The sequence below is a fragment of the Chelonoidis abingdonii genome, chromosome 18 (assembly GCF_003597395.2).
Source record: "Chelonoidis abingdonii isolate Lonesome George chromosome 18, CheloAbing_2.0, whole genome shotgun sequence".
In the NCBI taxonomy this organism is placed as follows: Eukaryota; Metazoa; Chordata; order Testudines; family Testudinidae; genus Chelonoidis; species Chelonoidis abingdonii.
In genome coordinates this window covers 19,891,584-19,918,111 of record NC_133786.1, presented here as the reverse complement: position 1 = coordinate 19,918,111, position 26,528 = coordinate 19,891,584, and the positions used below count along the sequence as shown (strand labels likewise).

General features: G+C 46.8%; 2 protein-coding genes across 3 annotated transcripts in view; both read right to left on the bottom strand.

The window, feature by feature from the left end:
- LOC142047913 (vacuolar protein sorting-associated protein 11 homolog) overlaps positions 1–26,302 on the bottom strand; it is a 36,176-nt gene extending 9,874 nt beyond the window's left edge. Inside the window, exons 1-3 of the mRNA XM_075073569.1 lie at positions 26,050–26,302; positions 24,759–24,907; positions 23,415–23,550 (exon numbers count right to left, since the gene is read on the bottom strand). Coding sequence (XP_074929670.1) covers positions 23,415–23,550; positions 24,759–24,907; positions 26,050–26,212 — 448 coding nt within the window. The 5' untranslated portion in view covers positions 26,213–26,302. The remainder of the gene's footprint in view (positions 1–23,414; positions 23,551–24,758; positions 24,908–26,049) is intronic.
- On the bottom strand, positions 633–21,125 carry VPS11 (VPS11 core subunit of CORVET and HOPS complexes). 2 transcript variants are annotated; one of them, XM_075073566.1, is made up of 10 exons: positions 20,961–21,125; positions 14,077–14,263; positions 13,469–13,612; positions 12,803–12,991; positions 8,173–8,334; positions 5,283–5,422; positions 4,738–4,940; positions 3,995–4,166; positions 3,495–3,720; positions 633–1,700 (listed from the first exon to the last, which is right to left on the bottom strand). In XM_075073566.1, the coding sequence occupies exons 1-10, from the start codon at positions 21,110–21,112 to the stop codon at positions 1,536–1,538; spliced, it is 1,740 nt and encodes a 579-aa protein (XP_074929667.1). In that variant the 5' UTR covers positions 21,113–21,125; the 3' UTR covers positions 633–1,535. The 2 variants fall into 2 exon arrangements, with proteins under 2 accessions (XP_074929667.1, XP_074929668.1); XM_075073567.1 differs by having other exon boundaries at positions 3,498–3,720.
- Positions 26,303–26,528: the final 226 nt, after the last annotated feature.

Below are 26,528 nucleotides of genomic sequence, written 5' to 3'. Positions count from 1 at the left end.
CAAAGAACAGCCCAAAAGGTCCATATTCTAGTTGAACAGAAGGCAGGTCCATGTTATCTGTTGTGTTATGTAAAAAGCAGGGGTTTAAATAAAAGTAAGTAAGGCCCTAAATTTATGCACAGAGAGGGATGGGGGGGTGCTGATCCACAGAGCCTGTCAGCAGGCAGGAGGCGCTGGAGGTGAGCTGACAGAGGGCTTCCAATAGGTGCACAGGACCCACCATTGAAGTTCCATGCATTGAGGTTCCTAACTCAGCAGTAATTTTAATAATACTGGGCCTGATTTTGGGAAAAGAACCTGTCAAACCTCACAAGGATAACGGAATTCTTAAGTGATCAATACAATCAATAGCTCTGCAACACAGTACTACAGAAATAGAGGGGATTGTCTGACAATTGCTTATGTGCAGTTAGTGGGCCTAGGATTTGTCTTTGTGGCAGAGTGAGGGACTGGAATTTATTTTATATATAGATAAGATTAATATGCACTGTGAAAAACATTTTTTGCATTTCTATAAGAGAAAACCCTACATGTAACTTGTTATAAAGAAGTGTATTTTCTTCTCTTTTCAGATACAGGGCTCCAGGGGCCCCTCCGGGGCAGATTATATCCCTAAATCATCACACAGTCAGTTCACATTAAGAAAAAGTCTATGTTCTCATTTCTTTGAGCTACAAAACATGCATAAATTCAAAGTATGTACATAAGAAATGTCTTATAGTAAGCAATTCTAACCTTTAAATTAAAAGACAGTTACAGCACAACTGAATTTGTGTGAGGTCATTTTTAATACAGGTGAAACATGGGTCAAGCAGCTGCCAGAAGAAATTCTGAACTCACATTTTAGTTGAATTTCTATCTACATGCCTACTAGGCCATTCTTCATTACATAAATGTATCTCAGAGCAACCAAATGAAGCAATTACACCCCTAAAAGACCATCTGGCCCCAAACACTTGATTTTCCATCAGTGATCACCGGACTTTATCTCTGGTCTACAAACAACCAAATTAAAAAACAAATCAACAAAAAAACCAAGACAAGCACATCACACAACACTTGATCATTGGGCAAGAAACCCAAATATTTTCCATAGCCTTCTGTTCTGCCAAGCTAGTGTAGTGGTAATTAGCTGCAACACTGGCTAACCCAGCCCACAGGACAATCAGTTACTGCCCAGCAGAAACCTGCTGCAAAAGGCTTTGTGCTGTGCAAATGTGACACCAGAGATTGCCCTGTAGAGTTGCAGACAGGTTAGTGTGCCCAGGGCTTAAGGCACTGTGAGGCTGTCAGAGGGGTGCTATGCACCATGACCTGTACTCAAACCCTCCCAGAAAGTGCACTGTTCTTTGCATCATATATATCCCAACAACACGGTAGTTTTATAGCCACTTGAGCTCATGTCCTCTCCAGTCAAGTTCCATCCCAGTTCATTGGAGGGGTTGAAAGACATCAGGAAGCAACTAATTTACAGAGTCTTCAAGATAAGTATAGTACAAGATCCACAAGGGAGGCATCCCAGGGAAGGAATGGCTTTAGGTGCTGCGTTTTGTGTGTATGAGGAGTTCCCTCTGCAGGCCAGCCTCAATAGTTGTGGCTGATTTGCCTGGGGGCAGATCCGTGATGAGAGTGAGCTTGTTGAAAACCCCACGACCAAAGTAATCAGCAACAACAGAGAAGCCATCATTAGAGCACTTGAGCTGTCAAAGACAAAAAGAAGCTTCATGAAGAGAGGGTTGGGTCCTGCTCCAAAGGCACTCATGCTCCATCTGCTGCAATCTCAACCATATTTGGTCACTTCATTTTGCAGCATTTGCGTTACATAAGCAAAGGAGCATTGTCACCCTTGGTGGAAGCTCTTATACTAACACACACCTCAAGAAAGATTTTCTGCAGTTAGGATATTCAGCCTTCCCGATTATCCACATGTTCACCTAAATATTCAGTTCATCTCCATTTAAATCGTGTGCCGTCAAATCAAATTGATCCCTATGCTTTTGAACACCACCAGCTTAGCATATGTTAAAGTACATATTGCCCTGTCTACATTCGATTTCTCAGATGTGTTTGTTTGAATAGATTAGCTACAAATTCTAACATTTTAAATCCTTGCTTAGAAAAGGCCTGATAGGAGACACTATCTTTACGGTCTTAACCGTGCCTCGGCCAATTTGACCAACTATTTATAGTTTCAGGTCAAACTGTTGTGCAGTCATGTTCCACTCTACACGTGGATGCCTTTTAGTGACAGCTGAAGGGAAATTACTTCTAGATACCTCCATTTGTAAAGCACAAAAGAATCCTTTGGTATGGAAGGCACCTCAGAGACAAGTCATTCAGCTACAATTGCTCCACAATTCAGGTTCAATAAGGACCTGTTTGCAAAGTCGCTTCATCCTTTCCTGTTCTCAGCAAGTCTCAAAAACAGCACAGGAGCCTGAACTCCTGTGTATATTAACACATACTGTTCACAACAACATGGGTGGCAAGTTCTACAGGCCCCCATGGCGCTTGGGCACCAGGAATATTCCTGGCCCAGGGCCCAGCTCCAGTACTGTTTGAAGCCGGGTCTCTCTCTTGGCCCAGCCTTCCACCCCCAGGCACCCCCCTTCATACATCCCCCGGGTGATTTAAAACAGCCCAGGACCCCCACCATCCACTACTGGCAGCGCAGCAGAGAGGAGTGGCTTCCTGCCTGCTCACTTCACGTGGCTGCCAGCCAATAGGAAGCTGCGGGGACAGTGCCTGGAAGTAGCAGCATAAGGAGGCCCCCCGCCCTGCCTAGGAGTCCCAGGTAAGTGCCGCACTCACCCCCTCCCAGAGCCCGCACCCCCACCCCTTTCCCACACACCCCCTCCTGCCCCCAAACTCCCTCCCAGAACCTGCACCCCCACCACAGAGCCTGCACCCAAACTCCAGCCCAGAGCCTGCATCCCTCACCCTATTCCAACACACCCCCTCCTGTCCCCAAAGTCTCTCCCAGAGCCTGCACTCCAGCCCTCTGCACTCCCTCCCAGAGTCTACACCCAAACGCCATTCCAGAGCCTGCACCCCCTCTCTCCGCACTCTTTCCCACCCCCAAACTCCCTCCCAGAGCCTGCACCTCACACTTCAGACCCCTTCCCCCACCCAAACTCCCTCCCAGAGCCCAGTCTCTCACCCCTTCTGCACTCAAACTTCCTCCCAGACCCTGCACCCTAATCATAGATCATAGAATATCAGGGCTGGAAGGGACCTCAGGAGGTCATCTAGCCCAACCGCCCTGCTCAAAGCAGGACTAATCCCCTGTCCCAGCCCAGGGCCTGCACCCCAGACCTCCTCCCCCCACCCAAACTCCCTCCCATAGCCTTAGGTAGGTGAGGGGGCAGAGTTGAGGGGGCAGGATCTGGGCATTCTAGGCACCACCAGAATTTCTACAAACCTGCTGCCCCTGCACAGCAGAGATTTAAGGGGAAAGCAGGTATAAGGGGAAAGGGCAGTGATGATGATATCGCTACCTGATGCTGAAACTGATCATGCAGATCTCTCTTCTGTTCTTGGGTTCGGATCATATCTGTGACCTTTCGGTTCTCTGGCATGCAGGTGGGACATTCTGAATCGCTCTCTGAGTAGCTCTCAAAGCAGTGCTGGTGAAAGGAATGACCACACAGGAAGTGGACTGAAGGCAGCTCCAGGGCACTTGTACAGATGCTGCACTTTGTTTTCTGGAAGATTTTGGGACTGAGACAATTTGGGGGTCGGGGGGAGAGAGAGAGAGACAGAATATGATTTTTCTTAGGAAAATGAAGAAATAGGACTACCCAACATAAGACACCCCAGAGTCAGTGCACCTGAGCAGCTGCTGAAGGCAGGATTTTCCCTCTAGGTCTCCAAACCCATATCAAGCTCACTCAACCACCGGCAATAGAACAGGAGGAGACCTTGGGGATGCACACTATAGGATGTTCAAACTAGATTTTTATATAGCCAGGGAGAGAGTGAGAGTCTCCTGCACCTGGTTTTGAGGTCTTCAATCTCCTGGCGGATCCTTGTGGTCTCTTCACGATATTTCTGAATCCTCTGCTCATCCTGCTCAATCTGGCGGCTCTGCTTCTGCAGCTTGTTGACAAGATAATCCTTAATCACAGACAGCGTGGCCGTGGAGTTATGAGCCAGAGTCTGCACAACTGAGAATAACCAGAACATTAATACAGAAACAAACCAAGAGCTGGAACAGCTGCGTTGGTCTTATCTGGACTGGTCTTTTCTGAAATGCCATCTGAAGACCGAAGGGCTCAGGGTTTTACTGAATTACAAAACTCTTGACTAAAACTCTAAACTTTAGATGGTATTAGACAGGGAAACTGTGGGTTCCAGTGACCAATGCGCTTAGGGGATTCCAGAAATAGACGAGGGGGAGGTGCTTCGAGCCGGACACGGAGTCAAGAGACCTGGATTCTATTCCAGTTTTGCCACCAGTTCACAGTCTGTCTTGGGCAAGTCACTTCACCAAAAGGGAAACCAAAGCACAGAGACTGAATGGGGACACTGCTTAGTCACAGGCAGGTTGTGAAGCTTGATTAGAATTAGTAAGCCCTCCCCTCAATCAGGGATCACCGGTATGTGCCCTCCCTACGGTGCAGGCAGCTAGTGGATTAGCTATATCTCAAGCTGCATTGACTATTGCATTCCTCCAAACTCTCTGTCCAGAGAGAGCTCATTCTAGCCCTATTTCCTTGCTGTACGTCTTGTCATTACCGAGCAGTGGAGGCATGAGGTTCTTGTTTTCAATATGCTTCAGTACCGCTGTGATGTATTCCTTGCAGTCCTCTTCTTTCCGGGCAAAATAACTGAGGGCCTGTTCCCAGAGACAGGTCTCTTGGTCTCCATATAACTCGCACACCTCAATCACCTTCCTGTACTGCTCATTTTGCATGTGATAATGCATAATCTGTTGGAAACTGGAAAAAGGGGAGCCAGGGAGAGAGCAGGTCAGTTGGTCAGCCCACTTCTCCCTTACTCACTGCTGCAGGGATCCCAGCCTGTCACCTGGCCACATAATTCCCCAACACTACTGCAAAGCCCCAGTTCAGCCAGACCTTTCTACATTACATTACACCATCCCTCTGAAAAAACAGCAGCAGAGACACAGGTTAGTTTTTCAGCTTGGCAACTGACCTAGATCCCTGCTTTGAGACTTGCAAAGGACCCTTACCCTTACCTTCCTCTTGTAGTACATAAAGGGTTGTGGTCCAGTCCCTAAACCAATAAGGCTCAGTCACTGGAAGGGAAGCAGCACTCACAGTTTGCCCTGTTCGTAAAGATAGAGGACACCATCCTTGAAGTTGTGCATCTGACACAGTACCAAAGCCTTATGGAAAACTGTTCTAAACCTTCCACTCTTCAGCAGGGTGATGGCTTCACTGTGCAGCTTCTCTTTGATCTGCAAAGGAGACAAAACCAAACAGAGCGTTAAGCTCCAGGAGCTTGGCAAATTAAGAAGATAAGAATGGCCATACTGGGTCAGACCAAAGGTCCATCAAGCCCAGTATCCTGTCCTCTGACAGTGGCCAATGGCAGCTACCCCAAAGGGAATGAACAGAAAGGTTAACAAGTGATCCATCCTCTGTCTCCCAATCTCAGCTTCTGGCAAACAGAGGCTAGGAACACCATTCCTGCTCATCCTGGCTAATAGATTGATGGAAGATAGGTCCATCAATAGCTATCTAGCTTCCTTTTGAACCCTGTTATAGTATAGGCCTTCACAACACCCTCTGGCAAGCAGTGCCAGAGGCTGACAGTGCGTTGCGTGAAAAAATACTTTCTTGTGTTTGTTTTAAACCTGCTACCTATTAATTTCATTTGGTGGCCCCTTGTTCTTGTATTATGAGAAGGAGTAAATAACACTTCCTTATTTACTTTCTCTATACTACTCACGATTTTATAGACTTCTATCATATCCCACCTTAGTCGCCTCTTTTTCAAGCTGAAAAGTCCCAGTCTTATTAATCTCTCCTCATATGGAAGTTGTTCTATACCCCTAAGCATTTTTGTTGCCCTTTTCTGAACCTTTTCCAATTCCAATACATCTTTTTTGAGATGGGGCAACCGCATCTGCATGCAGTATTCAAGGTGTGGACGTACCATGGATTTATATTGAAGCAATATGACATTTTCTGTCTTATTATCTATCCCTTTCTTGATGACTCCCAACATTCTGTTCGCTGTTTTGACTGCCACTGCACATTGAGTGGATGATTTCAGAGAACTATCCACAATGACTCCAAGATCTTTTTCTTGAGTGATAACAGCTAATTTAGACCCCATCATTGTATATGTATATTTAGTATTATGTTTTCCAATGTGCATTATTTTGCATTTGTCATTAAATTTCATCTTCCATTTTGTTGCCCAGTCACCCAGTTTTGTGAGATCCTTTTGTAGTGCGTCGCAGTCTGCCTGGGACTTAAATATCTGAAGTAGTTTTGTATCATCTGCAAATTTTGCCACCTCACTGTTTACCCCTTTTCCCAGATTGTTTATGAATATGTTAAATAGGACTGGGCTCAGTACAGATCCCTGGGGGACACCACTATTTACTTCTCTCCATTCTGAAAACTGGCCATTTATTCCTACCCTTTGTTTCCTATTTTTTAACCAGTTACCAATCCATGAGAGAACCTTCCCTCTTATCCCATGATTGCTTATTTTGCTTAAGAGCCTTTGGTGAGGGACCTTGTCAAAGGCTTTCTGAAAACCTAAATACACTATATCCACTGGAGCAGAGAGCCCTGTGGCACCTTATAGACTAACAGACGTATTGGAGCATGAGCTTTCGTGGGTGAATACCCACTTCGGACTCTGCTGCTTTTACAGATCCAGACTAACATGGCTACCCCTCTGATATATATCCACTGTATCTCCTTTCTCCCCAGTCTTGTTGACCCCCTCAAAGAATTCTAGTAGATTGGTGAGGCATGTTGACTATTTCCCAACAAATTATGTTCATTTATGTGTCTGACAATTTTGTTCTTTACGATAGTTTCAACCAATTTGCCCAGTACTGAAGTAAGGCTTACTGGCCTGTAGTTGCCAGGGTCACCTCTGGAGCCCTTTTTAGAAACTGGCATCATATTAGCTATCCTCTAGTCATTTGGTACAGAAGCTGATTTAAACGATAGGTTACAGACTACAGTAAGTAATCCTGCAATTTCACATTTGAGTTCCTTCAGAACTCTTGGGTGAATACCATCAGGTCCTGGAGACTTATTACTGTTTAGTTTATCAATTTGTTCCAAAACCTCCTCTAATGACATCTCAATTTGGGACACCCCAAGGACCAGACATCTACCCTGCAGCTCTCCTGGGGGCTGGGGGAGAGGAAGGGGGAGTTCGCTCTGTTCTTCCCCTTTCCCTATTAAAAAAAAAATAAGAGAAATTCTCCTTGGCCTTGATTAGCAGTGATCAAGATGATTGCTGGGAGTCAGTTTTCAGAACAAAAAGGGTGCAGGTGAGTGAGACAAGGCACTCTCCCAAGGGGTCATAATTTTTCAGCACCCAGAATCAATGAGACCCTTAGGGACTGAGTCCAGCCTAACTTAATAGAAATGTAATAGATGGACTGTGCTGGTTTGTCCATTCATCTGTCCAGCACAGCATGCTTAGGTCACCCTATATTAAAATCATATGAGCAGAGCTTAGAGCAAGAGTCCCCAACACGGTGCCCGCGGGGCCATATTAATGTGCCCGTGTCCTGGCCCTCAGTGGCATTTCGGCGGGGATGCCTCTCGATGACGACCTTGTCGCCAGCAAGTGATGTCATCGAGAAGCATCGCCCCTGAAATTCAGAAGCAACGCCTCTCGATGATGCAACTTGTCGATGGCAAGCAGTGTCGAGAGGCATCGCCCCCAAATTTTGGGGGCGACGCCTCTCGATGACACTACTTTCTGTCAGATGACATCATCGAGAGGCGTCGCCCCCGAATTTCGGCGGTGACGCCTCTCGATGTCATCACTTGTCAACGGCAAGCAGCGTCATCGAGAGGCGTCGCCGCCGAAATGCCGCCAAAATTCGGCAGCATTTCGGTGGGTGCTCCACCGCCACAGTGGTCCTTCCTCTGACGCCCGATGCAAATAGAAATGGTGGGCCCGCCGAAGCCCCTTCTCTAGCTACAGGGTGAAAGGAGCTCAAACCTGCAGATCCTGTTCATGTGCCCAGTTCTGGAGTCGAAGTTCCAGCAGTGTGTCATAGACGCCCTGGGGAGAGTCAGACTGCACCTCTGTCATGTGCTCCAGAAAAGCCTTCAGCTCCCGGGAGTTGTTTGCAAAGACTGGAATGAACTCCTCAGAATTAGCCTTTAACACAAGCCAGAAACAAAGTCAGACACACTGTCCAATCCCAAGTGCATGTCTCTCTGCGGCACTCAGCACCCCAAAGCACTCCATATTTCCTCAGGGTGATGTAATTATTATATGGATTTGTACAAAGCATACTGTGTGAGCTATCCTTTTACAAGTCTTGGTCTGCTAAACATTAATATCTTGTTGGATTGTATGTGCTATCATCATATGTGAAGTTATGAAATCTTGCTATGTGGGAGTTACTATGTATGTATCATACTAAGTATGATGTAAGGCTGGAAGCACACACTGCTTGCCTTTCAGGTACAACAGTGAAGAGGCTAGACAGTGCTAATGGCCCATCAACAAAGACAATAGCCATGGAAAAGGCTTGTCCACACCTGTGGATGCTTCAGCCAGCCTATGGATAATGACTGCTATGCTATGCTGGGAGAGCAACACAGAGGTGCACAGACAATCAGGAAGTTTTTGGAAAGCACTGGGGACAATTTCCTGGTGCAAGTGCTGGAGGAACCAACTAGAGGCAAAGCTTTTCTTGACCTGCTGCTCACAAACGGAGGAGAATAAGTAGAGGAAGCAAAAGTGGACGGGAACCTGGGAGGCAGTGACCATGAGATGGTCAAGTTCAGGATCCTGACACAAGGAAGAAAGGAAAGCAGATGAATACGGAGCCTGGACTTCAGAAAAGCAGACTTTGACTTCCTCCGGGAACTGATGGGCAGGATCCCCTGGGAGAATAACATAAGGGGGAAGAAAGGAGTCCAGGAGAGCTGGCTGTATTTGAAAGAATCCTTATTGAGGTTGCAGGAACAAACCATCCCGACACGTAGAAAGAATAGTTAATATGGCAGGTGACCAATCTGGCTTAACAGCGAAATCCAGGAACAGTCATGGATTCACCAAGGGCAAGTCATGCCTGACTAACCTAATTGCCTTCTATGACGAGATAACTGGCTCTGTGGATGAGGGAAAGCAGTGGATGTGTTATTCCTTGACTTTAGCAAAGCTTTTGGGGATACGGCCTCCCACAGAATTCTTGCCAGCAAGTTAAAGAATTATGGGCTGAATTAATGGACTGTAAGGTTGATAGAAGGCTGGCTGGATCGTCGGGCTCAACGGATAGTGATCAATGGCTCCATATCTAGTTGGCAGCCAGTGTGAAGCGGAGTGCCCCAAGGGTCAATCCTGGGGCCAGTTTGTTCAATATCTTCATTCATGATCTGGAGGATGGCGTGGACTGCACCCTCAGCAAGTTTGCAGATGAAACTAAACTGGGAGGAGTGGCAGATACGCTGGAGGGTAGGAATAGGATACAGAGGGACCTAGACAAATTAGAGGACTGGGCCAAAAGAAACCAGATGAGGTTCAGCGATGACAAGTGCAGAGTCCTGCACTTAGGACGAAAGAAAGAAAGAAATTCCATGCACTGCTACAGACTAGGGACCGAATGGCTAGGCAACAGTTCTGCAGAAAAGGACCTAGGGGTTACAATGGACAAGAAGCTGGATACAAGTCGACAATGCGCTCGTTGCCAAGGCGGCTAATGGCATTTTGAGCCATATAAGTAGGGGCATTGCCAGCAGATCGAGGGACGTGATCACTCCCCTCTATTCGACACTGGTGAGGCCTCACCTGGAGTTTTGGGTCCAGTTTTGGGTCCCACACTACAAGAAGGATGTGGACAAACTGGAAAGAGTCCAGCAGAGGGCAACAAAAATTATTAGGGGGCTGGAGCACATGACTTACGAGGAGAGTCCGAAAGAACTGGGATTGTTTAGTCTACAGAAGAGAAGAATGGGGGGCTGGGAGGGAGGGATCTAGACTGTTCTCAGTGGTACCAGATGACAGAACAAGGAGTAACAGTCTCAAGTTGCAGTGAGGGAGGTTTAGGTTGGATATTAGGAAAAAAAATTTTACTAGCAGGGTGGTGAAGCACTGGAATGGGTTACCTAGGGAGGTGGTGGAATCTCCTTCCTTTGAGGTTTTTAAGGTCAGGCTTGACAAAGCCCCGGCTGGGATGATTTAGCTGGGGATTGGTCCTGCTTTGAGCAGGGGGTTGGACTAGATGACCTCCTGAGGTCCCTTCCAACCCTGAGAGTCTATGATTCTGCGACTCAGCAGGAGAATGCAAGGGCTGGTGATCAGATCACATGATACTGAACTCCATTTTGGTACTTGAATTTTTCCCCAAATTGAGCTGGGAACTTAGCTTGGAACAAAGGGGTTCCCACCACATGGAAAAAACTATTTAAGGGGGAAGTGACATCACCACAGAACCTCACTCCACACACAAGAGAACACCTGCAAACACCTGAGGAATAAAGACTGAACTGGGGAAAGTGTTGGTTCCAGACTAAAGGGATTTCTAGCCTGTGTATGGAAACTGGGTGAACTGCTTGTACTGTCTAACTGGGTGAGACACTGTTTGATTCAAATCCTATCTAGTATATTAGGCTTAGATTGCTTTTTTGTTTATTTGCTAGGTAATCTGCCTTGATCTGTTTGTTATCACTTATAATCACTTAAAATCTATCTTTCTGTAGTTAATAAACTTGTTTTGTTTTACGTTTTATCTTAACCAGTATGTTTTTGAGTCAAGTGTTTGGGAAAATCTCAGTTCAGCTAACAAAGGCTTGGGGCATATCTTCCCCACAAAGAGGGGGAAGCAGACTAATTTAAAGAGTTTGCACTGTATAGATCCCTGTGAAGTGCAGATGGTATACTTTAGGTTTATACTCCAGTAGGGGTGCAAGGCTGGGCAACTGGGAAATTGGCTGGTGCCTCCATTGTGGGTCCATGACTGGTTTCGGTAAAGCACTCAGGTATGTTGCGCCACCTGCTGTGATGTTGGGTGATAACAGGGCTCAGAGGGGGCTGGCTGGGCGTTATCAGCAACAGCAGTGTGGGAAGCCCACCCAGCTGAACGGTTTGGGGGCACAGCAGGTCCAAGGGCTTCCAGGAGTCACCTTGGGGGTACACTCCCCACGTAGTCTAAGTAGAATCTCTTTCAACAAACAGCAGATCCAAACACTGGAAATTCAAACTTGTGCCTTTTAGATCGAGGGAAACTCCCTTTCGGGTGATCTTGGTGGAATGAGAGCAGCTCAGTGCAGAACAATGATTCTTTAGAATTTTCCAGGTGTCTATTGCTATTAAATATTGTATCACAGATAAAGGTCCCAATGAGGGTTAGGGCACCATTGTGGTCAGCGCTGTACAAACACATAAGATGATGCAGTCTCTGCCCCAAGCACCTTACAATCTAAACAGACAAGGCAAACAGTGATGGTCAGACAAACAAACAGGGCATCAAAATCACAAATCTTAGGTTCTTTTAAATAAAACCTTTCTCCCCAACTCAGCCCCTCCCCCATCCCCTACATGTTCCTCTATTACTGACCCAGTGGGCCCTTCTCCCTTCCTTCCTGTCACTCAGAAGCATTTCACTTTTATTATTATTTTGTCTGGTTACATTTCATAGCCACTATTTTTGCTTAGTCAATGCCTGTTGTCTCACTTTCCTTTCCACCCCAATCAGCACCCAACCCCCACACCACTCTCTTGCACTTTCAAAGTTCAGTTCACAATTCTGCTGATGTCAGAGGACACGAAAGGGACGCAGGACTCTGAAGGAGAGTGCTCCCTTTCCCTGCTGCCAATTCTCCCCAATTCCTTCAGAGAAGCAGAGGCCTTGTGAGACATCTCTAAGGGAGGAAGCTGGCGGGCCTTCCCAACATTTATAGAGAACAGAAGCCACACGGACCCTTGTGTCCCATTGACTAGGATGCAGTGGTGGGGAACTAGAGGGTGCTGATGGGACCTACAGGTCCAAGCAACCCAATTTCCCTGCTCCAAAGCCTCTGCCAACACATCACCCCTTAGGGTGGTGATGCGAGGCTGGGCTCTGCTCATATGTTCCAGTGCAGAGGTTTGGGAAGAGAGGGGGAGGAACTAGTGAAGAAAGTTGCCCAAGTGCTTAAAGCAGAGCCTTGGGAGCTACTGCTCCTCTGTTCTAGTCATAGCTCTGCCACTGATTGTGCAATCTTGGGCGGGTCACTTCACCATTGCCTCTGTTTACCCAGAGGAGAGGAGAGATCAGTCTGGGACCAGACCCGAAGTTTCCAGCTTCTTGTTCACTTAAGAAGCAATATACAGGTAGCGGTAGTAAAGAGGCCACCTCTCCCATAATCCAAAGGTGTCAGTATTTTTCCAATGCAATGCATGAGTCTTCAGACCTACCCAATACCACAGGGTTACCCACCCCCCAGTCCGTTAAGTCTTCAATAGCAATGGAACAAAGCACTAGGATTCTTACAGCATCTGTGACCCCACGTCTCCACGGGAAACATCCCTTTGCTACAACACTTTCTAGTCATATTTGTCAGCTATGAAATCACCACATTAGCTACATCTCCTCACTCAGCCTCTCAAGGGCATACTGATTCAGTTATTCAACTCTTACCTTTTTCCCCTCCAGCATCCCAGAGCATTCACGGTCTCCCGTTGGCCGGTAGTCCGTGCACAGGATCTTCAGCAGTTCCGTGGTCTCAGTGGGGACATGGTGCATCAGGATTTTGCCATACCGCTTCATGTTACTTTCTGCCTGGTCAAAGGGCAGCTTGCCAATATACTGCAAGGCCTCCTGGTAATTCTGCAAGGGAGAGCTGGTGAGAGTCACATGGTACCACCTTCTGTAGTTCAGATACAAAATCCAAAGCCCTCTCTGCACAATACCCAACATGCAGGGAAACAATGCAGTATTTTATTTAAAACCAACCGATCAACAAAAAAAAGGTATCCCAAACGATAACTTTGGCCATCAATAAAATGCGACCATCTGTGGGGTGAGATGGTGGCAGCCAGATGGACAACTGGCACTGATCCAGGACAAAACAGCTATTCCAGTAGCAGCACCTGAAGCAAGACCACATTTTAGCCCTGGGTAATTACTTATATGCCTCAGAGGCAAGTCTGACTAGTGCATAATGCTAGCAGTTGTTAGTACTGCTAGCACAATTATGCCCTGAGCAGCTTAGACTCCCATGCTGCACGGAGGAGCATTCCTGACAAAGAGAGGCTTTCATACCATACAGGGATCAAACAGAAATGGTTAATGGTATCTTCTCACCTTGATGTCCTCCAGCTGGATTTTGAGGAACCATTCATGGTGTGCATGCTTCTCTGCCAGGTACACAGCATGGGATAAGTAACCTGCTTGACGGAGTACCTTGATTGCTGTCTCCACATCAAAGTGGACCTCACTCTCACTGGTCTGCAAGGAGGAAATGATGGGGGATTACTGGGGGAAAAGGAGAGAGATAGGCCTGATATGGATTTGCAGACATCTGGCCTATCAGCAAGAGCCCTCTAGGCTGTTGGCAGAGACAGACCAGCTTCCATGCATGAGGACCCAAACAGCATCTCTTAAATTCCTCTCATGCAAGACAAGCATTGTATGTGCAGATGGCCATTGTTCTAGTTAGAATTCTAAGATTTAATCACACTAGGAAAACAATCAATCTTCCATACTCAAAGCTTAAGATGGCAAATCAAAAGAATGCTGCAGTGGTTCTGGAAGCTTAGAGATATGTGCATGAGGATGTTAAGGACGAATCCAGCAGTCCTTATGCGGGTCAAGCTACTACTGGAATCAGTCTACCATGTTGCTATTACCCTTTTTCTAATCACTGTACTAACCGATAGTTTTGCATAACTACTTTTACCTTCCCCCATTACCTTGATGAACTCCTCCAGTTTGGAGCTGTCTTTGAGTTTGGTGTAGCAGTTTAGCAGCAGGGTGGTGTGGTCTGCGTTGGCAAGGGACTGTAGGTGGAGTGTCTGCAAGTACGCAGTCAGATTGTGTATACGCTGAGCATCTAAGAACTTCCGGATCACGTAAGATGGCTCTAGCTTCCCAATGGTTCTTGAGAGAAAAGTGACATGAAGTCTCCACTTTCAATAAGCCAGAGATAAAAGAATTGACAGCACAGCAATAAAGTTCTGAACACCAACAGGAACCCACCCATTAGGGTCCCAGCTATGTTTCAGAAATGATGACTGGTCAGACCATGATACCATCCATCCTCACATGTAGTGGAGCAAACTTAATACTCTGCCCCAGAGGCCTTGGATTAAGGTTGGGATGGAAACACGTCAATTTAACATCTTATTTTAAGGGGAAGGTGTGGTTTTGACACACAACTGAGTTAAGACCACCTCAAAAAGAGTTTAAAAACAAGGTTTCCTGAGCCCTATAGTCAGAGCTCTTCTCCCCACTTCAATATCTTAGCCACTATTATCCTGCTATTATATGTTCTGATCACAACTCTATAGTAAAATTTATCTCAACACTACATAAATCCCAAGAATCCCAGAAACAGAAATACTGGTTCTAAATAAGACAGATACTAGTTCTTGCTTAGAGCTGTCTCTTACTAATACTCCACTTTATGAAACTTTAAAAGGCCACTTGTCAAGTGGCCCAAAGATGTAGGCCCAAAGATGTAGGTTTTGTTAAAGGTGTATATACTCTGGTATAAAGAAAAGTATGAGATTTTTTTTTTATTTATTTTTTTTTTTCTTTCAATATTTCACTGAATGTAGTTTTATTTTTTTCCAACATTCCCTGGGTGTTACATACGAATTACCAGATGGATCAGGTATGTGATTCATCTAGTCCAATATCCTGCCTATGGCAATGGATGGCACCAAATACTTCAGAGGAAGGTGCAAGAAACCTCACGGTAAGCAGATTTGGGATAATCTGTCCCCACATGAAGACCTCATCCTAATCCCAAAAAATGAGATTGGCTACTTGAAACAATTTTTGTCTGCATTAACTATTGTATCACTAAGGCCTGGTCTACACTACAAACCTAGGTCAAAGGAAACCATGTTAAGTCAATCTATTAATATATGTCTCTACAATACTGAGTCCTTTCCGCTGACCTAAATTGCTTGTAAAGTTGACTTCTTTACTCCACCTCTGCGACAGACGTAGTACTTGATTCAACATCCGCGGATCAAAAGGGGCTAGTGTGGACACTGCGTTGTGTAATTTAAATGAATTGGCCTCCAGGAGGTGTCCCACAGTGTTCTGCTGTGACCGCTCTGGAGAGCACTTTCAACTACACTGCATGGCAACCAGATACACAGGAAACAGCCCCTCCCCTGCTAAAGCCCCAGGAACTTTTGAATTTTCATTTCCTGTTTGATCGGTGTGGAGAGCCCACTAGCACAGCTGATCGTGGAGACTCAATGCCACAAATGAGCTCCAGCACGGAGTACACATGGGGTGGTGAATCTTATTGCTGTGTGGGGAGAAGAGTCTGTGCAGGCACAGCTCCGATTCAGCAGAAGAAACGCTGACATCTATGCCAAGATCACGCGGGGCATGTGGGAGAAGGGCTACATCAGGGACACACAGCAGTGCTGCATGAAAATAAAGAAGCTTCTGCAAGCGTACCAGAAGACAAGGGAGGTGAATAGTCGTTCTCGTTCTGTCCCACAAACTTGCCGCTTTTATGAGGAGCTGCAAGCGATTCTCGAGGGCAACTCTACCACTATCCCAAAATGGAGTGTGGATACCTCCCAGGAGTCCTGAGCCACCTCGGGCAACAACAAGGAGGACATTGTTGACGATGAAGCGGAGGAGGAGGAGAAAGGGAGGCAGGCAAGCAGAGGATCCATTCTTCCCAACAACCAAGAACTGTCTTTAACGAGCGAGCCCAAAGGGAACAGGTGACTGCTGAGCAGGATACCGGAATGGCACCTCTGGTGACTACACATTTCCAATCAAACTGTAGGGTTTACGTGCTATTATTTTGTTTAATCTGAACAAAATAGGAGGTGTAGTGGGTACCGGTGGCCACTCCAGCTACGCGGAGAGTGCTCTCAGAAAAGAAGATCATTTATGTGCCAGGGATGGCCCAGAAATCCTCCATGGAGATCTCTACGAAACCTTCATGGAGGTACTCTGCAATCCTTTGCAGGTTTCTGGGAAGGGCTGCTTTATTGTTTCCACCTCAGTAGGACACTTTCCAGCACACTCCAGTATTAACGTTGCTGACATCATTGCAGCACACGGCATTGCAGCATAAGGACCAGGCCTGTACCCAGATACTTGCAGCATCTGCTCCCTTGCTGCCTCTGTTACCCTCAAGAGATGCACAGGGTCTCCTAGAGGAAATGGAGGAAGTTTTCAATGCAAGCCCTTGAACCACAAACAATACAACAAGTAATCTGCCTCCCTTGGGTCACACAACCACGCTTCCCTAAAGTGCCGTGGCTGTGGTTGGAAGGGATTACAGTTGATGGGTGGGGGGCGGCTTCCTGTGTGTTTTCCTCCCCTGAAACCTAGTGCCGCCTTTGTAAAAAAAAACAAACTGTTTGGAGAGCTTTACGCTAGTGCCCGTCCTCAAGCACCATCCAGGTTGCTAGGGGAAAGGGGGCATTTCTCAAGTGTCCAACTGTGCTCCCAATGATGTCTTCACAAAAGCAGCAGCACAAAATCTGTCGCCCATGCCTCGTGGCCTTACTCATCTTGGCTGGAGCAGCAAATCAACTCTTGCAAGAGCTAGCGGTTGTGATTACATTGTGGTGTGCAGTGAAGTGTATTGAGGAGTGTGTTTTGTTTTTTTTTTTTAATACAAATAATCAACCTTGTACCAGAAACAATGTATGCCCTGTCAGTGGTACCCTTGTGCTTTGAATTCCTTGCAGTTGAAATCTTGTTCGTTGGCATATCTTCCACACTGGTACAGAGACATTCCTAGATTAGAAGGTAGAAAAAGAAGACTCGGGAGGACATGTTCAAGGAGTTAACACATGCCTCACAGACAGCTGAGACAGAGAATGGAGGATTTTACTCTCCGAGAACCTGGATATGGACAGGGAGGACAGGAGAGCATGCAGGGAACAAGAGCGTGCCACGCAGGATGAGATGCTGCAGATTATGAAGGAGCAATCAGACATGTTGAGGCATCTGGCTGAGCTTCAAGAAAGGCTGCTGGATGCTAGACTCCCTCTGCAGTCTGTGCAGAAGTGCCTGCCATCATCGCCTAGTTCTCTATCCTCCTCCCCAAAATGGCCTATGAGGCAAGGGGGAGGTGGAGGAAAGAGTCTGTATGCCTGGCACTCAACACCAGGATAGATACAAGGAACAGAAGGCACCCATTCCCAAACCTTTGATTGTTATTGCAGTGCATCTGTAAGCAAGCTTTCCTTGTTTCTCACCTCACAGTATTATCAGCCCTTTTGCCTTTGATTATCTTACTTTTCTTTGCTGTCTCTGAGTTTGTGTGTGTAATCAAGCAAAACAGATTGAGAAAAAAAGGCTCTTTATTCATTCCACAAATGGTGGTTGGTGAGGGTGAAGTATACAGGGGAGAAAATGCAACGGAGGGAATTGTTTGGTAAGGAACAACACAGATAGGCGTCACATTACTCTGGTTCATTGCTGAAACTGGTTGTCAAGGTCTCACAGAGATGCAAAGCACCTCTATGGGTTCTTCTTATTGCCCTGGTATCTGGCTGCTCAATATTGGCTGCTAAGTGATCTGTCTCAACCCCCACACCCCGGGGTAAACTCTTCTCCCTTTATTTCACAGATATTACAGAGCACACAGCAGGCAGTGATAACAATGGGGATATTGCTTTCACTGAGGTCTAACCCAGTAAGCAAACAGCACTAGCGACCTTTTAAATGTCCAAAGGCACATTCCACCACCATTCTGTACTTGCTCAGCCTGTGGTTGGACTGGTCCTTACTGCTATCCAGGTGACCAGTGTACTGCTTCATGAGCCGTGGGACCAAGGCATAGGCTGGGTCTCCCAGGATCGTGATTGGCATGTCAACATCATCAATGGTTATTTTGCGGTCTGGAAAGGAAGTCCCTGCCTGCAGCTTTCTGAACAGACCTGTGTTCCTAAACATGTGTGCATCATGCACCTTTCCCAACCATCCCACGTTAATGTCGGTGAAACGGCCCCTGTGATCCACCAGCGCTTGGAACACCACTGAAATATCCCTTTCAGTTTATGTACTCTTTGGCAAGGTTGTCTGGTGCCAAGATAGGGATATGCATGCCCTCTATCGCCCCACCGCAGTTAGGGAACCCCGTCCTGGCAAAACCATCCATTATATCCTGCACGTTGCACAGTCACTACCCTTCTTAGCAGAAGTCTGTTAATGGCCCTGCAAACTTGGATCATGATAGATCTCACAGTAGATTTATCCAATCCATATTGGTGCCTCACTGACCAGTAGCAGTCTGGCGTCGTAAGCTTCCATAGAGCGATCGTCACTCACTTCTCTACTGTCAAAGCAGCTCTCATTTTAGTATTGCTGCCCTTCAGGGCTGGGGAAATCTCTGCACACAGTTCCTGGAAAGTGGCCTTGCACATTCAAAAGTTCTACAGTCACTACTTGTGATCCCATAGCGGCACAACAATCCAGTCACAGCGATGACTGCTTGTTTCCCAGAACCAGAAACAGCACTCAACTGTGTTCAGCTGATGTGACTGTCGCCAGCAACTGTGAATTGTTTCATTCTATGGCTTCCAGCAGGGCTGCCTGCGTGACATCACATTGTTCTATGCAGCGACTCCTGTACTGGCTGTGTAAAGACGCAAGGTGTTTGTAATGCTCACAACAAGAGTGTACAGCTGAGCAGGAGGTCCATGCTTATCGTGATATAGTATCTGTGCAGCTAACCCAGGCTTTCAAAGAAAGATGTGAAAAAGACTTGATTTGTTTGCCACTGATCTCAGGGAGGGAGGTAAGTGCATCATGGGAGGCTAACACCGTGTTCCCATAACCACCCACACCAATATTTTGGTCCCATTAGGCATTGCAAACCCTACCCAAAATTCCATTCGGCTACACGCACTGTGGTATAGCTACCCACAGCACAGTGCTCTGTATGTCGATGCAAGCACTGCTAGTGAGGATGCACTCCACCAGCACAATGAGTGTGGTGTGGACACACCAGATCAACTGGCTTAAATCAGAGGCTAGATGTCGACTTCAATAAAGTTGACTTAACTTTGTAGTGTAGACATAACCTAAGAGACAAAGTTGGACCAACTTCCATCGGTGAAAAAGGACAAACTTTCAAGCTATACAGACCTGAAAAGGAGCTCTGTATAGCTTGAAAGCTTGTCTCTTTTACCAACAGAAGTGGTCTAATAAAAGATATTACTTCACGGATAATTCACAGAGGACAGGTTCATCAATGGGTATTAGCCAAGATAGGCAGGAATGGTGTCCTTAGCCTCTGTTTCCCAGAAGCTGGGAATGAGCAACAGGGGACAGATCACTTGATGATTCCTGTTCTGTTCATTCCCTCTGGGGCACCTGGCACTGGCCGCTGTCAGAAGACAGGATACTGGGCTAGATGGACCTTTGATCTGACCCAGTAAGGCCATTCTTATGTTCTCACCCACCTTCTCTCTCTCTAATATCCTGGGACCAACGCGGCTACCACAACACTGCAAACAACATATTATATCTCTGGATATTCTTGTTATCCATAATGAACGTCCAGTCCCTCTTTGAATCGTGCTAAATTCTTGACCTCAATGACATTCTGTGACAATACATTCCATAGTCTCAATGTGCATTTTCTGAAAAAGTATTTTCTTCTATCAAGTTTTGAACCTGTCACCTTTCAATCTCACCAAACGTCCTTTTGTTTCTCATATTACAAGACAGAGAGAACACAAGTTCTTGATCTACTTTCTGTGGGGCATTCACTATTTTATATACTTATATGACATCACCTCCTGTTCATCTCCTTTCTAAGGTAACAATCCCAATCTTTTCATTCTTAACAGGAGAAGTTTTCCATACCTGACTACTGTTATCCTTTCATAAACTCCCCCTAATTCTGTAATATCCTTTTTGAAACGGGATAACCAGTACTGCCCACAGAATTCAAAATGAAGGCAAACCACTGTTTATATAATGACATCATAATATTTTGTGTTTAATCTCAATCCTGTTCCTTATGCATCCTAACACCTTGTCACTCGCTACACAGCTGTGGTAAAAAAAAGCAGAGTTCTTCATTGAGCTGTACATAGTGATGTTCGCGTTCCTTTCCCAAGGTGATGCTATTAATTTAGAACCCTGTAAGGCTGATTGACAGACCCTTTCTTACCACTACAATGCAATACATTAGGTTTAACTTGTGTCTGTTACCCAGGGACTAGCTAAATCAGTGTTTCTCAAACTGGGTTCGCTGCTTGCTTAGGGAAAGCCCCTGGTGGGCCAGGCCAGTTTCTTTACCCGCTCCATCCACAGGTTCGGCCGATCGCGGATCCCACTGGCTCGCTGCTCCAGGCCAATGGGAGCTGCTGGAAGCGGTGCAAGCCGATGGACTTACTGGCTGTCGCTTCCAACAGCCCCCACTGGCCTGCAGCAGTGAACCACGGCCAGTGGGAGTTGCGATTGGCCGGACCTACGGATGGGACAGGTAAACAAACCAGCCCGGCCTGCCAGGGGCTTTCCCTACACAAGCGGAGACCTCAGTTGGAGAAACACTGAGCTAAATGCAAGGCCTCAGCAGCCCCTGTATACTTTCATTATATTCCCCTGGCTTTTCATGGCCCCTTCCTACCGTATATACTGCTGAATGGCTCCATCATGGTTCCCTTTGTTGTACAGATGATCTCCATATTGCCTGAAAATCTCTGATAAGCCATCGTTGTCCAAGTGGTGACTCTTGGCCAGGTTAATAGCCATTTCAAACAGGTTCTTTTTGAACAGCATCTGTGGAAAGTGAAGAGAAGATGGCAATATGAGGGCAAGAGCTTCTCTCTCCTTCTTAACGCAGAGGTCAGGCAATTTCCCTGCCGTGAATCCCAAAGGAAACCAAGACACCCCACAAACTTGTAATTTTCCCCTCAAACCAGAGCAACTTGGGCTTCTCACTGCCATAAACCAGAGATGAAGGCAGCAGAGATAGAAGACGGGGACAGAGCCTTGAAGGTGGGGTGGATGAAGAGAATAAACTCTTTATGGGGTATGAGAGAGAGGAAACTGCAGTGCAGAGATCTAAGAAGGTAGGGGACTTAATCAATAAGATCATATTATACATAACAGACAGATCAGATTGTGTGTACTGCAAAGAAGCAACATATTGGCTAACATGTATCCACCTCCCAACTCCTGTCCTGACTCCTTGAGGCTCCCCCACATCAGGTCACAAGTATGCGTCCTTTAATAGGCAGAAGGTTTAAGACAAACATAAGGAAGTATTTTATCACACACCACATGGTCAACCTGTGGAACTCATTGCAAGGGGATGTTTTGAGGGCCAAAGCTACAGTTGGGTTCAAACAGGAATTCGATCAGTTTATGGATAGGATAGGTCTATTGATGAATATTGGTCAGGGATACCTGCAGCCCCATAGTCTAGGTGTCCCTAAACCTCTGACTGTCAGAAGTTGGAACTGGATGACAGGGGATGAATCCCTCAGTAATTGCCCTATTCTGTCATTCCCTCTGAAGCATCTACCACCATCAGAAGACAGGAAAATTCACCAGATGAACCACTGGTCTCACCCAGTATGGCCACTCTTACTTTTAATCACAATAATGATCTCTGTCCCTATAGTTCCTTTCCCTATACAACATATGGGCCTCTCCTCAGCCCCGCAAGCCTCACAAACCGGAAAAGTTAAATCTCTGGAAGGAGATGTCAAATTCATTCTTTGGCAAGGGCCAAATTTAATTTTTAATTACGGTCCACAGGTCAAACAACATATTCAGGACAACACGCTCCCCTCTATGCACAGACCTTCCACGGAGATCAATGGCAGGTTACCACAGAGCTCAGTAGCAGAATCTGGCTTTTGCGTAACAACACAACTTTCAGTAATTATTTGCTCAGTCCCTTATTGTCACATTCAGACTCAAGCAACAGGGAAATGTGCCTCCCTTCAGCTACACCCTGAATTCTGCCCTTTGTTTCCCTTCCTGCCTTATCTTCCTTTCTCCATTTCCGTCCTTCAACCCGGTCTTCAGATATTTCCTCCTCTCTTCCCTCTGCATTTCTTTTTTAGCAGCAATCTCCACCTCCTTGGGTTTCAGTCTCATCTCCTTCCCCATATCACTCACTAACTGGTCATCAATTACATAATTAATGCTTACCAGGAGGCTTACATTCAAGTGTCATAATAAGGCTTAAAAATTAACACTCCATTGACATTAATGGGAGAGTTCACACCTCTCAAAGCTATTGTGTCTCAGACTGTCTGCAGATTCAGGAAGATTATAAACTGATGCATTCTTTTTGGTTCATATTTTAGAAGCTTCCTTCACAGCCACAAGGACTAGAAACTTTTTTTTTTTTTTTTTTTAATACAATCTTAGATTTTATTTTCAGATGTGGCAGATTCTAACACAGGGGAACAGTTTTGACGCCTCTGCTAAGACAGTGACATATTAAAAACCTGCTACACGCCTCACCAGGTAAATGTCGTAAGGCCCACAGACCTTGGTCTCTCCACTCAAATGCTGTCGAATAGACCTATACAGGTTGGCATAACGATACAACGAGGCAGTGGCTACCTTTGCGAAGTTAGAAGCTGCATTAAGCAGCCCTGGACGCCCTAACATACAACCTATCCACACTGGGCAACTACACTTAGAGCGCCTGGACTCTGCAAGCCTGGAAGCACTCCTGGAACCACCTCCACTGAGAAGCAACGCTAGGTGAGCCCTCAGTCGAAACGCCCGCATCAGTGAACAAGGTGTTGGCATTACTGACATGCTCTCAGCGCCTCCCACACGACTCTTCCAGAAAACCCATGCTCTCGCCCGGCAAAAATACACGATACACACACATGTGTTAAAAAAAAAAAAAAAAACAAGATTTGCCAAACTTTAGCAAGTAATTACTGGCGTTCTCAAGTAGTGTCAGGTACATTCTCTTTAGGATGAAAATCATGTGATGTGAAAATGTCAGAACACTCTACGCTGCCTTCTGTAGGACCAACCCATTTTCATTCCATCGTATTAACTTCAGAGCTTGTTTGGCATCTTCAGGAGGCATTTGTTTTTCACTTACCAATAGCCATGAAGTTAAGATTCTCATGGACAGTTAGGCAGGACACAACTGTAGGTTTGTTACCCGGTATTGCTGGGAAAATCCTTGTGCAAAGAGGATTCCCACCATCTCGTTTCTCTAAGTTCCAGACTTTAACCTGCAAAGACCACAGACAGAATGTGAGTAGGTATAGTCTTAAGGTACATTGGGGCCAAAGCCTGGTCCCTTTTAAGTCCATAGGGCTACAATTTAGCAACTGTTTTTACACCAAAGACATTCCCAAACTAATCCCAACACAGTAACTCCTCACTTAAAGTCATGTCGGTTAACGTTACGTTGCTGATAAATTAGAGAACATGCTCATTTAAAGTTGAGCAATGCACCCTTATAATGCCGTTTAGCAGCTGCCTGCTTTGTCCACTGCTCACAGAAAGAGCAGCCTGTTGGAACTAGCTGGTGGGGGCTTGGAACCAGGGTGGACCAGCAGCCCCCTCATCAGCTCTCTTAAGTTCCCTGTGCGGCAGCCGCCCAGCAGGCTCTCAGTTGCCAGGTAGTTCAGCTGTCTCTCCCCCAGCTGCCACATGCTGCTCCTGCCCTCTGCCTTGGAGCTGCTCCAGGGAGCCTCCTGCTTGCTGTGCTGAGGGGGGTGGGGGAAGAGGGGTGGTCCCCCCCCGCTCCTTTACCCCATCTCCACAGAGTAGCGGGGAGACACGAGGGAGCCTGCTGGCAGCAGCTGCTGTCTCCACCTGCGGATCTACTTAAAAAGGGAATGTACTTAGAGTGGGGTCAGGGTACTTAAAGGGGCAATGTGCATCTCTCTCTCACCCACTGTCTCTCTCTCTCTCTCTGCCATGCTATCTCCCTTCCCTTCATTCGTGCTGCCTTGTAGAGTGTGAGGCTACATTAACAATGTTACCTCTTGAGGGCTCAGCCCAGTGCTAGTTCATCATTTAGCAATAAGGCATTCCCTGGAAAATATCCCACCCTTCCACCCTCTCACTTCCAACCACCTCAACCAAGGTTCACAAACATCATTGCTGTGTACAAAATTAAATTGTTTGTTTAAAATTTATACTGTGTACGTGTGTGTGTGTATATAAATACATTGTGTGTGTGTGTCTAAGTGTGCATATATATATTATGTGTGTGTATATAGTATTTTTTCCGGTAAAAAAATTCCCTGGAACCTAATCCCCCTATTTACATTAATTCTTACAGGGAAATTGGATTAACTTAACATTGTTTTGCTTAAAATGGCATTTTTCAGGAACATAATTACAACCTTAAACGAGAAGTTACTGTACATTCCTCTTCCTCAGAAGAGCACACAAGATGGGCTCACATCCTCTTTGTCATTTGACTTACCAGCGGGTTAATGCCTTCTTCATCTTCACCAACAGAAGCCAAGATGCTGTGCTGCTTCAGCTGGTACAAGTGAGTCACCCTCAGCTTGTAAGCCTGGAAACTGCTAAGCTGAAGAGAGCGTGACAAGAACCAGATCTGACCTTCCATATGTAGATGATAGTCAAGGCACTCAGAGAAAAACAAAATGAAACCACACATATCCCAACCAAACCTTTCTTAAACTACCCTTATTAGTGACAGCTGGCCAAATATAGTTATACTAGCTATTATTCCAGACACTGAGGTGATCACAGGGCAACAGAATATTTAGTGAACATTTTAACGTGCTGGTAACTGGGAGTTGCAAGAAGCAGACATTTTCTACATGCCAAAGGACAACTGAACAACAAGGCAACAGCTCTGCGCACACCTAACGGACATCTTACTATTAGTTTAGGGCCTGTAAGGTACTAGACACTTTTGACTCCCAAAGGGAAGCACCTGTCGGGAGACTTTCAGAACCTTACTGTAGTGAACCCATAGAGTATTTCAAGATGAGGGTGGTCATCTTGTTTCTAGTACATACATTAAATATTTTTGCCCATTGTACTCTTTCTAGTTCTAACCAACAGCGATTCTCAGGCACGCAGAACGCATTCACAAGTGTCTTCACATGCATCATGCAATAAAGAAAATGGGCTACACTTCCTGAAGCCTGATGGATTCCAATCACACACATTAGGTCAGCAAAACCACTCCTTGTGGTTTCAGGGAATGCTTACCACAGCCCAGTTAACTGCCCAAAACGCTCTTTCCATAAAGGAGAAACATTAGGAAATTGACTGCATTATATATCACTCACAAGCTTCCCATTTCATTTTTCCACCAAACAGGTAAAGCACAGGCGGTGGCAGAGCAAGTTTCTTCCACTCCACGCCGCCAATGCGCCTCAGCCCCACTCAGAAGCACCCGCCTCCAGCAGTAAGCGGAGTTCAGACTAGACAGCTCATCCAGCCCTGGACTCGTGGGCTGAGCGTGGTGGGGGAGCATTTGGTGCCAATGCGATGGACAAGTTTGTGGCGTGAAGCAGACATACATATATCAGAACATGACAGCACCAGCCAGGCGTAGGGAGCAATCTTGTCCCTACGCTGCCGACCGCGGACTTGGCCACTCCTAAATCTCATCTCGTCGCACTGGCGCCCAAGGAGGGGGAAAGGCGCCCCGACCCCTTTCCTACCCGCTAGCATTCAAAGGGCGTGGGAGACCCCCCCAGCTTCTCTCCCCCCTCAGGAGCCCCGGGCAAGGATATCCCCGAACACCAGGCTGCCTCTGCCCGAGTCGCAGACGGTGACGCCCGGCGGAAGGGCGAAGGGCTTCCCCCCGCCGGCTGCTCCCCCGTCGGGCCCGGCCGGCTCCTTCACCGTCTCCCTGTCAAAGAACACGAAGCGGCGCCACTGCAGGTAAGCGGCCATCTTGGCCCCCAGAGCCGGGCCTGGCAGAGGTCAGGTGACCGGGCCGCCGAGGACCGCGTCCCCCTGCGCGCGTCAGGGCCGGCGGCGGCCTCGGGGCCTGTCACGTGGGGCGCTGGGCGGGCGCTGTCTGCCTCGCCGCTGCCGGGAGCTGTAGTTTTCGCGCGCGCAGCGGCGGGCAGGGCGCAAGCGCGCTACTGTAAACTCCCATGTCCCCGCCTCCCTCCCCTCTACCAAGGCTGGCGAAGTGGGCGGGGTTGCTCGCGGGAGTAAAGTCAAACATGCGCGTAAGAGTTTGCGGGATCGAGGGCTCAACACG

Coding starts and splice junctions, on each gene's coding strand:
- VPS11 (XM_075073566.1), bottom strand. CDS start 21,112: ATGCTGTTCAAAAAGAACCTGTTTGAAATGGCTATTAACCTGGCCAAG. Junction 14,264..20,960: donor GCCATTCAGCAGTATATACG/GTAGGAAGGGGC, acceptor TTTTCTCTCAAG/AACCATTGGGAAGCTAGAGC. Junction 3,721..3,994: donor ATTGAAGACCTCAAAACCAG/GTGCAGGAGACT, acceptor AAATTGTCTCAG/TCCCAAAATCTTCCAGAAAA.